The 13542-nt window shown below is 42.4% G+C and overlaps 1 protein-coding gene across 1 annotated transcript in view; it reads right to left on the bottom strand.

The window, feature by feature from the left end:
• Positions 1 to 1952: 1952 nt before the first annotated feature.
• Positions 1953 to 13542, bottom strand: part of LOC135527087 (BTB/POZ domain-containing protein KCTD8-like) — a 29661-nt gene continuing 18071 nt past the window's right edge. Inside the window, exon 2 of the mRNA XM_064955737.1 lies at positions 1953 to 3462. Within this exon, the coding sequence (XP_064811809.1) occupies positions 2963 to 3462 (500 nt within the window). The 3' untranslated portion in view covers positions 1953 to 2962. The remainder of the gene's footprint in view (positions 3463 to 13542) is intronic.

Genomic DNA, 13542 nt, shown 5'->3' with positions numbered 1-13542 from the left:
AAATATGCAGATATATAATATCAAAATCCATCAACCATAATGTACTGCAGTCTCATTTGGCAGGTGCACGTACCCTCTTTGATGTCCACACTCAAGATGTGAAAATGTCCATTTCCTTGTAGTTCCAATTCTGCTTCCAATCTGTTACATGTTTTTTTCAGTAGAGTGGTTGCCTGAGCTATTGGTACAAAAGAACCACTCCGAACTAATTGAGAAAAGATCTATCGGTTTGTGTTATGGTTTAACATTATGGATTGTTGTCACCATCATGTCCATACAGTTTTGGATGACATTTTGCCCCAAGGCAGCTTGTGATGGCGTTTTGTTAGAGTCATGACCGTGTTATCTGTAGAACACCCGATATGGCATGTCTTCTTGAAGATGAACAATTCCATCATCAAAATATGGGAAGAATGTTTACATTTCCAGGACTATTTTGTTGTTGTGTGTTTGCTGCCCTCAGGATAAGATTTACTAAGGAAAACTGTGTTTGCAATAAGCTGTGTATTCAATAAAACAGTTTTTAAACAATTTAGAATGACGAGAAACTCAATTGCATCTTAATTGAAAAATTTACTCTCACTAAGTGGAAAAACACATTATTGTTCAGTAGACATTTATAACAAAGACATTTGTCATGTTTATTGCCATCCTCTTGAAATAAGATGGTGCATTGTCATACAGGCACATGGGACATGGACATTAGGTCAACGTCCCAACAGGTCAAATAGTTTTGACCAGGGTTTCCCAAACTCTGCCCCTGAGGGCCCCCCTAGGTGCACTTCTTTTTTTCTCCTAACACTACACAGCTGATTCAAATAATAAACTCATCATCAAGCTTTGATTATTTGAATCAGCTGTGTAGAGCTAGGAGAAAAAAACTCAAAGTACACCCAGGGAGGCCCCAGGACTGAGTTTGGGAAACCTTGGTTTAGAGGGCCTCTCAGTCTCGTCTAATAGCCAATCCTCCATTGACAGATTCCTAAAGTATATGCCCTGTGACCACTAGATTTGCAAAAAGCAGATAATGGTTCTTATCACAGGCGCTGTGATGAATAATACATTTCACTAGGACTTGCTCATGCTTTGTCAGTCACAATGATAGATGGATTCAAGAGAGACTCATAATTACTGCTGTGGTTCAATAATGTCTTAGTTGGGCTCAATAATAACTATTGTGTCAGTTGACATGGACTTCTGAATGTAAGATAACTTACTTGCCTATGCATGCATCACACGCCTCTATCTACCCGAGTGGCTGTCATTGTGTTTGGAGGACCCATCCATATTCAGCATTACCATGGCAACAATATTAACACTGGCAACAGATTTTTTTTTTATCCCAAGGGATGGACCATGGCTGTTTTGGAGGAAGTCCTCCAACATTGCCCATATTGGTTTCTGATAAATACAGCACATCCGACCGTTTCAGATTCAGTTTCTCTTCAACCATCAGTGAAATAATCAATTGTCTAAAAACGTTGTGCACATTTCCATTTTCAGACGTTTAGTCCCTGGCAGAAGACAGGAAAACATCACTTCTGTTGTGATACACCTGCAATCTCATTTGAGACTAAGATATGATCATTTCAGCACCTTGGATAGGGACAACTCAGACTAGTGGGGTGAAACTCAGGGGAGCATGTTCAGTCTCTGAAGCTCATTTTCTCCTCATTCAAATAGCAAACGTAAAAACAGTCAAAGTGTTTATGGAATCGCCACCATATTTCCATCTGTCAAAGCAATTTGTTGAGTAAAGTGTTTTCTTAAATTCACTAAGCATGGATTTGTTTTAGATTTTTGCCTTGTGGTGTAATTCGTTGAGTTCATAACATGTCATTTAATTGAATGTCTTTAAAACAAAATGTCTCCCTTTAAAACAAAACCTCTCACCTTGGCAATAAAAAACTGACAAAATAACTGGTGTATAAAAAGCCAGCGGCTTTTTCATCTTTACTCAACACTTTTATTAGATAAATGATTTTCAACAAAGAGGGAATGACAAAAAACAGACTTTTCTATTGCTCGGTAATCAGCTTTTTTTTAGTCAATTCCATAAGTTATTGGGTGAGCAAGAGAAAGCGGCTTGGAGTTAACACTGTATAAAAAAGGCTTGGCCCTCAGCACACAATATTATCTATCTAGAGTGATTGTAAGAAATCATCTTCACCGTTCTTAGCCCGGCACTGAAGGATTTTTACATGAAGAGATGGTTTCCTTGACACTGATCAAGCCTGTTCCTGGACTGAAAAGTGTCATAACATGATATTATATTTTATTGTAGAATTATTCTAAAAAAAAGTTAGCAATAAACCTTGTTACTCACACATTGACCATGGACAACAACAGTAAAACACACCAAAGGACATCCATGGTAGATACTGAATGGACATATTCCACTCTTCCCACTATCTGGAAATACAATTCACATGTATTCTTAAATTCTTAAACAATTCACATGTCGAACACATATAATTCTCTCTCTGTAGATAATTCAATAAATTGTAATTAAGTCTTTAGTGGTATACAGTATAGCATTTCTTTCTTATTTGTTAACAACATTCATCTACATTCACAACTATTTCAATCCAGGGGAGTGGGAGTGGGAATGTCACTGAAGGTGGCAAAGAAAGAAATTAACCAAAATATTTTTCACATAGTCACATAGTTTTTACTTTTGAGGCTTGTATGAGAAATCTACATTGCAATTTAGAATTTAAGAGACAACATACCAGAAAAGGGGATATCTGCTGTGCTTCTTTTAACATGTCCCTGAAATGCATGTGCTTACCAACCTGGCCTCCCTTCACAAAAACAACAGTTGGTTGATGATCCTTTTAACTTAATTTGTACTGTCAGACATTTTAGAGGAATCATAGCACTTAAAACCAGACAAAATGGAGGGAATCCAAACAAAGATGGCTACCACATGTGGAATGGGGATGGGAATAGAAAGTGGCCCCTATAGACCGTACTTTTGGAGTAGTTCGGACTGCCACTGCCTCTTGCGCTCAGGGAAAGCCTGTGGGATTTTGATGTTGTTAAAGTCCTGGATACACTGCTTCATCTCTTCCTCTGCACTGGGTCTTTCCGTGTTCTTCTTCCTACTCAGGCCGCCCTCACGCCCCATCAGCGACTGGAAGAGCTCGCTGTTGCGTCGCTTATCCGGCAGCTGCATCCACTGCACTGACGAGCCCTTCTTGGAGGGTCGCCCCAGGGTGAGGGTGCTGGGCTGCCGGGAGACGGACTGGAGGGCTCCACAGGGGGCCACGGATCCCCCGCCGCCTCCCCCACCCAGGTTGGGACCATCCTGGGGTGAGGTGGCCTCGGAGTGGGTCTCGGAGCTGGAGGTGGAGAGCTCGTTGAGGGACGTGCCGCTCTCGCTGCCCTTGTCAGTGCCCAGTCTGTCCTGCTTGCGCTCCTCACAGTCCTGCTTGGGGGAGACGGTCTTCAATGCCGGTCCTGACAAACAAACAGCAGAGAAACAAGGTCAGTCACATCTTGAGACAACCAAGTGGGAGCACATGTGTATGACATGCTGCTGTTTTCCCCTAATTTCTCCATGAGTGCCCACAGCTTTTCCACTTATTTGAACTATTACAATACAGTAGAATACAATACAGTACATGCACACCTGATTCATCGTGTTAATTTGTTAACCAGTTGAATCAGGTGTGCTACAGTATTACTGGAATAGATCAAATAAGTGGAACAGCTGGGGCTAAACCATGATAGGTTAAGGAAACACTGTCAGAAATGCAGCTATCCAAGGTCTTGACTATTTGGCATACATTCTATCTATGCACAATCTTTCATATTTTCCATACACCACTTAAATCAATGTATGCAAATACGTTTCAGAAAAAAAAATATCTGAGTGAGAGACAAAAATAGTGAGACACAGACATGATTGTACGACGTAGCTAAAAGTATCCCCCAAAATACCTCTGCTGCTATCTGAGAAAAATACATGATTGTACGATGTAGCTGCAAAGTGTCCCCCATAATACCTCCGCTGCTATCTGAGAAACAGACATGATTGTACGATGTAGCTGCAAAGTGTCCCCCATAATACCTCCGCTGCTATCTGAGAAACAGACATGATTGTACGATGTAGCTGCAGTGTCCCCCACAATACATCCTCTGCTCTCTGAGAAACAGACATGATTGTACGATGTAGCTGCAGTGTCCCCCATAATACATCCTCTGCTCTCTGAGAAACAGACATGATTGTACGATGTAGCTGCAGTGTCCCCCATAATACATCCTCTGCTCTCTGAGAAACAGACATTATTGTACGATGTAGCTGCAAAGTGTCCCCCACAATACATCCTCTGCTATCTGAGAAACAGACATGATTGTACGATGTAGCTGCAAAGTGTCCCATGGGGAAAAACAAAACAAACAAAAACATCCTCGATAGATTTCTCCACACAGTAGTAGTCGTTATGGGGGACACTTTTCACAACTTTAGTGGGCTTAAATCTTCCAGTCTTGCATTGTAATAACATGAGATAACATGTGCCCATTCTTCCACTAATATTCTCATGTTACATAATTCACCCCCAAGGTAGAACAGTCAGAGTTGGAAACACGACCACAACAGTTAGTCAGGCAACAAGCTAATGTAATGAGAAATGCTCTTAGCTGAGCCAATTTCTCTCCCTCTCTCCGCACGCTGCAGACCCAAGGCATTAACAAGAACTGTTACAGTAAGAAGGCTAACGGCTCTCAGCACCCAGCATGAAATCCCTGTCAGTGGAGCACTAAAAAGTGCACCCAAGTGTTAAGTCAGTATGTTAAACTAAAAGGAGTTCAGCTGAGTTGCAAGCAGTGAGAGCAGTTGGCCTTTGCTCCCTGGCTGTGACAAACAGCTTCCTCAGCAACAACTGCTAAAGATTGAACCAGGAACTATGTTCTCCATCATTTGCAGTTACTCTATACTGCATGAATCAATTGATGCATTTTGAAGAAGTCAACCATTGCTTTAAAACCATTGAAGCATAGTACAGTACATTACAAAATAATTGCCTACCCATAGTACGTTGAAATGTTTTTGACCAAAACATCACAGTTGCAGAAAATAATAAATAGATCATGTCACGCAACATTTTCATTGTCAGCTGATTATGCACTGTAATTTACTGTAAAAACATTGAAATACACATTTGTAGAAAATAAATAAATCACCTAAATAACATTGTTTGTTGTTTATTTTTCCTAAATAGTATCCGAGAGCTGCCCAGTTCTCCGGTTGGCCTGTCAATAAAACACTGCCTCTGATTGGTGATAAAATTGCAAGCTCCAGGTCTGAGGGTACCAGGAGTCCATTAGACCTCAGCAAGTACGCCCCTTACTGGGTTATAAATCAGCTCAGCGTGACATAAGATTTGCCGGCTAGCTGACTACATAAGATGATCCTGGGAGCTAGAAATGAGCCACTCATTAACACTGTTGACTATTGATTGCCATACATAACCATACATACTTACTGCTTGTTAATGTGTTATAGGCCCCCAATGTAAACATCCATAAAGCCTTCATACCAGTTTTATAAGGCATACCAGCATTTGACAACAGATGTGCCTGTCATCTATAGCACACATCATAACAAGCTTCACAACATCTTTTGCCATTGTTCATAATATTAATTCCAGCCTATGGCAGATAAATGTCTTATGTTGCTGCTATAAAGGCTTTATGAATGCATACATAGGGGGCCTATAAATCTCTGGTCCCACTTTGAATGACGTTCAGCTTATAAAGGCTTCATAAAGCCTTCCTAAGCACTACATAAATGTGTTGCAAAGCATCTATAACTGTATGTCATGCTTTATAAAGGGTTCATAGTCACATGACACCTAATCTCGTTCCCAGACACTTCTGCCCAAATGCGCGGAAGGTCTGGTTGACCAACACATCAAACAAGGTCTTCATGAATTAGGGTTAGGTTTAAAATAACATTTTAAGAAGATAAATTGTTGAAGTGGTTTAGCAATAATTATGACTTTTTGACTGTGTTAAGTAGTGACAATGACAAATACTTTACTCAGTAAGGTCACTCCTACAGAATTCAATGGTCACTCTCACTATGGTCAACTTTGAATGGTTGATATCCAAGGCTTATAGTATATACTGTGTGTGCAATAGCCTGGAGATGACGTTACTACAAGAAAAACTTACCTTGATGAAGGCCCCTAATCTAAAATAATTTGTAAGTGTCTTTCTTCTGGAACCAAGTTACATGTTCCTCAGCACACGAACACACACAAAACAAAAACGAGCCATACTGTGCACTACTGGACCCAGTCAGGTCTCTGACACAACAATAAAACAAGCCATACCATGGGGTCCTGGACCCAGTCAGGTCTCTGACACAACAATAAAACAAGCCACACCGTGGGGTCCTGGACCCAGTCAGGTCTCTGACACAACAATAAAACAAGCCACACCGTGGGGTCCTAGACCCAGTCAGGTCTTTGACACAACAATAAAACAAGCCACACCGTGGGGTCCTGGACCCAGTCAGGTCTCTGACACAACAATAAAACAAGCCACACCGTAGGGCCCTGGACCCAGTCAGGTCTCTGACACAACAATAAAACAAGCCACACCGTGGGGTCCTAGACCCAGTCAGGTCTTTGACACAACAATAAAACAAGCCACACCGTGGGGTCCTGGACCCAGTCAGGTCTCTGACACAACAATAAAACAAGCCACACCGTGGGGCCCTGGACCCAGTCAGGTCTCTGACACAACAATATAACAAGCCACACCGTGGGGCCCTGGACCCAGTCAGGTCTCTGACACAACAATAAAACAAGCCATACCGTGGGGTCCTGGACCCAGTCAGGTCTCTGACACAACAATAAAACAAGCCATACCATGGGGCCCTGGACCCAGTCAGGTCTCTGACACAACAATAAAACAAGCCATACCGTGGGGTCCTGGACCCAGTCAGGTCTCTGACACAACAATAAAACAAGCCACACCGTAGGGCCCTGGACCCAGTCAGGTCTTTGACACAACAATAAAACAAGCCACACCGTGGGGCCCTGGACCCAGTCAGGTCTCTGACACAACAATATAACAAGCCATACCGTGGGGTCCAGTACCCAGTCAGGTCTTTGACACAACAATAAAACAAGCCACACCGTGGGGTCCTGGACCCAGTCAGGTCTCTGACACAACAATATAACAAGCCACACCGTGGGGCCCTGGACCCAGTCAGGTCTCTGACACAACAATATAACAAGCCACACCGTGGGGTCCTGGACCCAGTCAGGTCTTTGACACAACAATAAAACAAGCCATACCGTGGGGTCCAGGACCCAGTCAGGTCTCTGACACAACAATATAACAAGCCATACCGTGGGGTCCTGGACCCAGTCAGGTCTCTGACACAACAATAAAACAAGCCATACCGTGGGGTCCTGGACCCAGTCAGGTCTCTGACACAACAATAAAACAAGCCATACCGTGGGGTCCTGGACCCAGTCAGGTCTTTGACACAACAATAAAACAAGCCACACCGTGGGGTCCTGGACCCAGTCAGGTCTTTGACACAACAATAAAACAAGCCATACCGTGGGGTCCTGGACCCAGTCAGGTCTTTGACACAACAATAAAACAAGCCATATCGTGGGGTCCTGGACCCAGTCAGGTCTCTGACACAACAATATAACAAGCCATATCGTGGGGTCCTGGACCCAGTCAGGTCTCTGACACAACAATAAAACAACCCATACCATGGGGTCCTGGGCCCAGACAGGTCTTTGACACATTCACCCACTCCCCCGCTGAAAGATCAGCCACAAACTGTTGGCACCATTGTTACCGGGTTTTAATCAAGCCCTGGTCTCCAGCATGGGAACAGAAGAGGAATACCTGGTGAGGTAGTCTCAGATTGGACTGTTACAAATCATCTTGGTTCTGAAACACACACATACACACACACACTTTGCAGGTCCATCAACCCATCTATATACCTCTCACACACTACAGTATCCTGTTGATCACGAGAGAACCTTCAGAAATCAGCAGAACGTTAAAAGCTTATTTATCGACACTTTATGTGGTGTCATGTAATACTTTGTTTGAAATGAGACACATTCGGTCATTCATAACACATCCATAAAGATTCTATATCACGTGGCACTGTGCTTACTATAAAGTCTAAAGGAATTATCATTAACTGCTCAAATAAATAAATATTAAAGACCAGTTTAAACCATATTTCCTTTTATTTTTTATTTTTTAAACAATACAAATACATTAAGTTTAAAAAAGTCCAGCAATGCAATTACATTGAATATTACACTGTGAATAGTGTAGCTTGTCCCTGAGCTGGCTGACAATTGGTTCTTGCTTCTCTGCCTACTGGAGGTACTGCATGTTGGTTCCAACCAAACAACAAAGAAAGTTGTCAGGTCTGTTAGCTAGCTAGCATTTGCTGTGAAGTCACCGAAATTATTTGATCTAACGATTGAGGTAGCTTTGTACTCTAACTCAACACATATAAATACTACAAACTAATTTAAATGACAACAAATAAAGGTTTATTTACTAGTTTGTCACTGTCCAGTGGCACCACGAGTGGGCATTTGATTTGCTAACTCATTATATGTGAGCTTAATGCGCTATCGAAACACCGCTAACCAAACAGGGCATGCACCCTGAAACAAAGGCAGCTACAAGCAAAAATCAAAGTTTCTTAGATTTTTCCCAGACCTCAAAAGTAATCTGTTTTGATTTAAGCATTGCTGTGAACACTGAAAATCCAAGAAAATCCAAATATGTTGTTTTTCTATTAAAAAAGTGTGAAAAAAATGGAAAAAACTGAAAATCCGAAACCTGGAAAAACAAAAGCAGAATATGGGAAAAAACGGAATTATGCAAAAGATAAATACAGATTTGAAAGGGCCCTACCAATGTTTTTTGCTGTGCATGACTGCACTTTAGAGTGTGTGTCAAACTGCCACGCAGCATTTTGCTGTAAGTTGAGGTCAAGTACAATATTGACTATGCACCCAAGAGGGAAAGAGGTTGGGCCAACCTAGAAAGGGTTTAGAGTAATACAATTACATTTATCCAAAGCGACTTACAGTCATGGGTGCATACATTTTTACACGTGGGTGGTCCCGGGGATCTAACCCACTATCCTGGTATTGCAATGCTTTACCAAGATGCATGACAAGGTAATAAATGCTTTGTGAAGCATCAGTTTAATATGATTTATAAAGCCTTTATTAAGCAGTGGGTTATGTCACATTTGACATTGATGGTTATGTCACACATTTATTCCACATTTATAAACCTTTTATAGAGCATGACCTACTGTACGGTTATAGATGCTTTGTAACACATTCATGTAGCACTTATGAAGGCTTCATGAGGCGTTTAAAAGCTGAGAGTCATTTAAAGCTGAACCAAATCTCGTAATGGTTACCAAAGCTTCAGACTGTGGCGTCAGTTAGCGACTCCCACCAATTTAACACAGTGAAAGATGATTGACAGTAAGATGTGAGAGAGATGGATGGTTATCTTGCCGCAGCTTTCATTTTATAGGATGTTGTCAATCATGACAGTCTCTGAGATTGCCTATCAGAACATAACATCAGGTGGGCAGGCCTAGCTATTTCATCAACTGGATTCTTCTGCTGAAGCTGTTGCTATGGTCAAACGAGGAGTTTATTAGGCAAATGTCATCAGAGCTGGGCTAAAAATCAATCCCATTTTCACAGCAGGAAAATAGAAATGTTACTGAGCCTCATATTTAGCGAATTAGCTTAATTGTGATAAATTAGAGCATGTTTATGAGGTGAAATAACTAATGCTGGCAGTGAAAGGGTGTATTTTTGGAGCATAGGTATTTTGTGATGTCCCACAGAGCAGGTTTGTTGTAGAATGGTTTTTGATTAAATACAACTCCTGGTTTTATAGCATCAGAACATGAGGCAGCATTTCAGCAATCCCAATTATGTCTGTGTACAGTATGTCTCAAATATTAAACATACAGAGATAACGCTACTATACCCCGCTACCCACTGTACATCTAAACAAAAACAACACAACAATTATCTACATAAACAATAGCAGCGGTGGCTTGTGTTCAAATGTCAGCCACCCTTGGGGTTTGTGTGGGTCACAGCATGCCCATATTAGAAAACACATGCAGGCTGCAAATCAGTGATTTACCTCAAAGGCATCGTAAAGGCTTCCAATTTGGTTTACTATCTCACTAATAGGAACAGCAGCCCAGCTCCCAGGGACGCCACACATCATGGAATTCTGAGTGACTACAATTCACAAAGACTGCCTCTGCCACAGAAATGCATGAAATAGTATTTAGATCCGAGATCACTTATCCCACAATGTAGTTTCTTTGTGTGGAGAGAGATGTTTCTACCTCAAGAAAAACTGGGAATTTACAGCTCTCTTTTTCTCTGATACACACGCTAATGCAGGGGCTTTCTCCCAAAAAAATGGCCGTGGATTAAATTGTATCACAAGAACATAGAGGTAACTACCAAAATAAAGGGAACACCAAGTGTCTTAACAGGGTGTTTGGCCACCACGAGCTGCCAGAACAGCTTCAATGAGCCTTGGCAAAGATTCTACAAGTGGCCTTAAACCATGCCAGAAAATGCACCCCATTCCATAACATATACTTTGTATCCTTAATTTACTCAAGTCTTTCCTTTATCTAGGCAGTCAGCAGTATGCCTACAGTTGAGAAGGCTGCATTTTGAGAAGTAGGCAAGCCAAATATAGAACAGCTTGCTGTGTTGTGGCTATAGAGATATAATCCATAGAAGGATTTGTAACCTCTTACCCTGGCACTTTGACTGTTAAACTCTTGGGTACACGAGCAATGCCTGCCAGTCTTGATTTGAATGGGACCTGCCATCTATGGATTATATTTGTATGGTCGGTTGTGGCTGCAGTTATCCTTTTGTAAATTTCTAAATACAATTGTGCAAAAAACCTAGTTTTGAAAGCAAATGCTGCTGAATAGAAAAGACTAATAATCGAACCAATGGAAACAATGTTGAATCAACAGCAGCACTGTTTTTCAAAGTAGCTAATTTTGAGTTAGGCTATTGCCATGATGAGGACATTGGTGCCTATGGCTTCATCTTCATCATTAGGTGAGTCAGTGTGCCACCGGAAAATGTATTTAGTAGCCTACTCTATATACACTGCTCAAAAAAATAAAGGGAACACTTAAACAACACAATGTAACTCCAAGTCAATCACACTTCTGTGAAATAAAACTGTCCACTTAGGAAGCAACACTGATTGACAATAAATTTCACATGCTGTTGTGCAAATGGAATAGACAACAGGTGGAAATTATAGGCAATTAGCAAGACACCCCCAATAAAGGACTGGTTCTGCAGGTGGTGACCACAGACCACTTCTCAGTTCCCATGCTTCCTGGCTGATGTTTTGGTCACTTTTGAATGCTGGCGGTGCTTTCACTCTAGTGGTAGCATGAGACGGAGTCTACAACCCACACAAGTGGCTCAGGTAGTGCAGCTCATCCAGGATGGAACATCAATGCGAGCTGTGGCAAGAAGGTTTGTTGTGTCTGTCAGTGTAGTGTCGAGAGCATGGAGGCGCTACCAGAAGACAGGCCAGTACATCAGGAGACGTGGAGGAGGCCGTAGGAGGGCAACAACCCAGCAGCAGGACCGCTACCTCCGCCTTTGTGCAAAGAGGAGCAGGAGGAGCACTGCCAGAGCCCTGCAAAATGACCTCCAGCAGGCCACAAATGTGCATGTGTCTGCTCAAATGGTCAGAAACAGACTCCATGAGGGTGGTATGAGGGCCCGATGTCTACAGGTGGGGGTTGTGCTTACAGCCCAACACCGTGCAGGACGTTTGGCATTTGCCAGAGAACACCAAGATTGGCAAATTCGCCACTGGCGCTCTGTGCTCTTCACAGATGAAAGCAGGTTCACACTGAGCACATGTGACAGACATGACAGAGTCTGGAGACGCCGTGGAGAACGTTCTGCTGCCTGCAACATCCTCCAGCATGACCGGTTTGGCGGTGGGTCAGTCATGGTGTGGGGTGGCATTTCTTTGGGGGGCCGCCAGAGGTAGCCTGACTGCCATTAGGTACCCGAGATGAGATCCTCAGACCCCTTGTGAGACCATATGCTGGTGCGGTTGGCCCTGGGTTCCTCCGAATGCAAGACAATGCTAGACCTCATGTGGCTGGAGTGTGTCAGCAGTTCCTGCAAGAGGAAGGCATTGATGCTATGGACTGGCCCGCCCGTTCCCCAGACCTGAATCCAATTGAGCACATCTGGGACATCATGTCTCGCTCCATCCACCAACGCCACGTTGCACCACAGACTGTCCAGGACTTGGCGGATGCTTTTGTCCAGGTCTGGGAGGAGATCCCTCAGGAGACCATCCACCACCTCATCAGGAGCATGCCCAGGTGTTGTAGGGAGGTCATACAGGCACGTGGAGGTCACACACACTACTGAGGCTCATTTTGACTTGTTTTAAGGACATTAAATCAAAGTTGGATCAGCCTGTAGTGTGGTTTTCCACTTCAATTTTGAGTGTGACTCCACATCCAGACCTCCATGGGTTGATACATTTGATTTCCATTGATCATTTTTGTGTGATTTTGTTGTCAGCACATTCAACTATGTAAAGACAAAAGTATTTCATAAGAATATTTCATTCATTCAGATCTAGGATGTGTTATTTTAGTGTTCCCTTTTTTTGAGCAGTGTATATACACTACCGTTCAAAAGTTTGGGGTCACTTAGAAATGTCCTTGTTTTTGAAAGAAAATCAATTGTTTTGTCCATTTAAAATAACATCAAATTGATCAGAAATACAGTGTCGACATTGTTAATGTTGTAAATGACTATTGTAGCTGGAAAAAGCATATATTTTTATGGAATATCTACATAGGCGTACAGAGGCCCATTATCAGCAACCATCACTCCTGTGTTCCAATGGCACGTTGTGTTGGCTAAGTTTATCATTTTAAAAATGTCTAATTGAGCAATAGAAAACCCTTTTCAATTATGGTAGCACAGCTGAAAACTGTTCTTCTGATTAAAGAAGCAATAAAAATGGCCTTCTTTTGACTTGTTGAGTATCAGCATTTGTGGGTTTGATTATAGGCTCAAAACGGCCAGAAACAAAAACCTTTCTTCTGAAACTCGTCAGTCTATTCTTGTTCTGAGAAATGAAGGCTATTCCATGCTAGAAATGGCCAAGAAACTGAAGATCTCGTACAACGCTGTGTACTACTCCCGTCACAGAACAGTGCAAACTGACTCTAACCAGAATAAAAACAGTAATGGGAGGCCCCGGTGCACAACTGAGCAAGAGGACAAGTACATTAGAGTGTTTAGTTTGAGAAACAGGTGCCTCACAAGTCCACAACTGGCAGCTTCATTAAATAGTACCCGCAAAAAACACCAGTCTCAACGTCAACAGTGAAGAGGTGACTCCGCAATGCTGGCCTTCTAGGCAGATTTGCAAAGAAAAAGCCAGAGGAACTCT

Source organism: Oncorhynchus masou, chromosome 32 (genome assembly GCF_036934945.1).
Source record: "Oncorhynchus masou masou isolate Uvic2021 chromosome 32, UVic_Omas_1.1, whole genome shotgun sequence".
Classification (NCBI taxonomy): Eukaryota; Metazoa; Chordata; class Actinopteri; order Salmoniformes; family Salmonidae; genus Oncorhynchus; species Oncorhynchus masou.
Note: the sequence above shows the minus strand (reverse complement) of the source record. Positions and strands in the feature narration are given on the sequence as shown.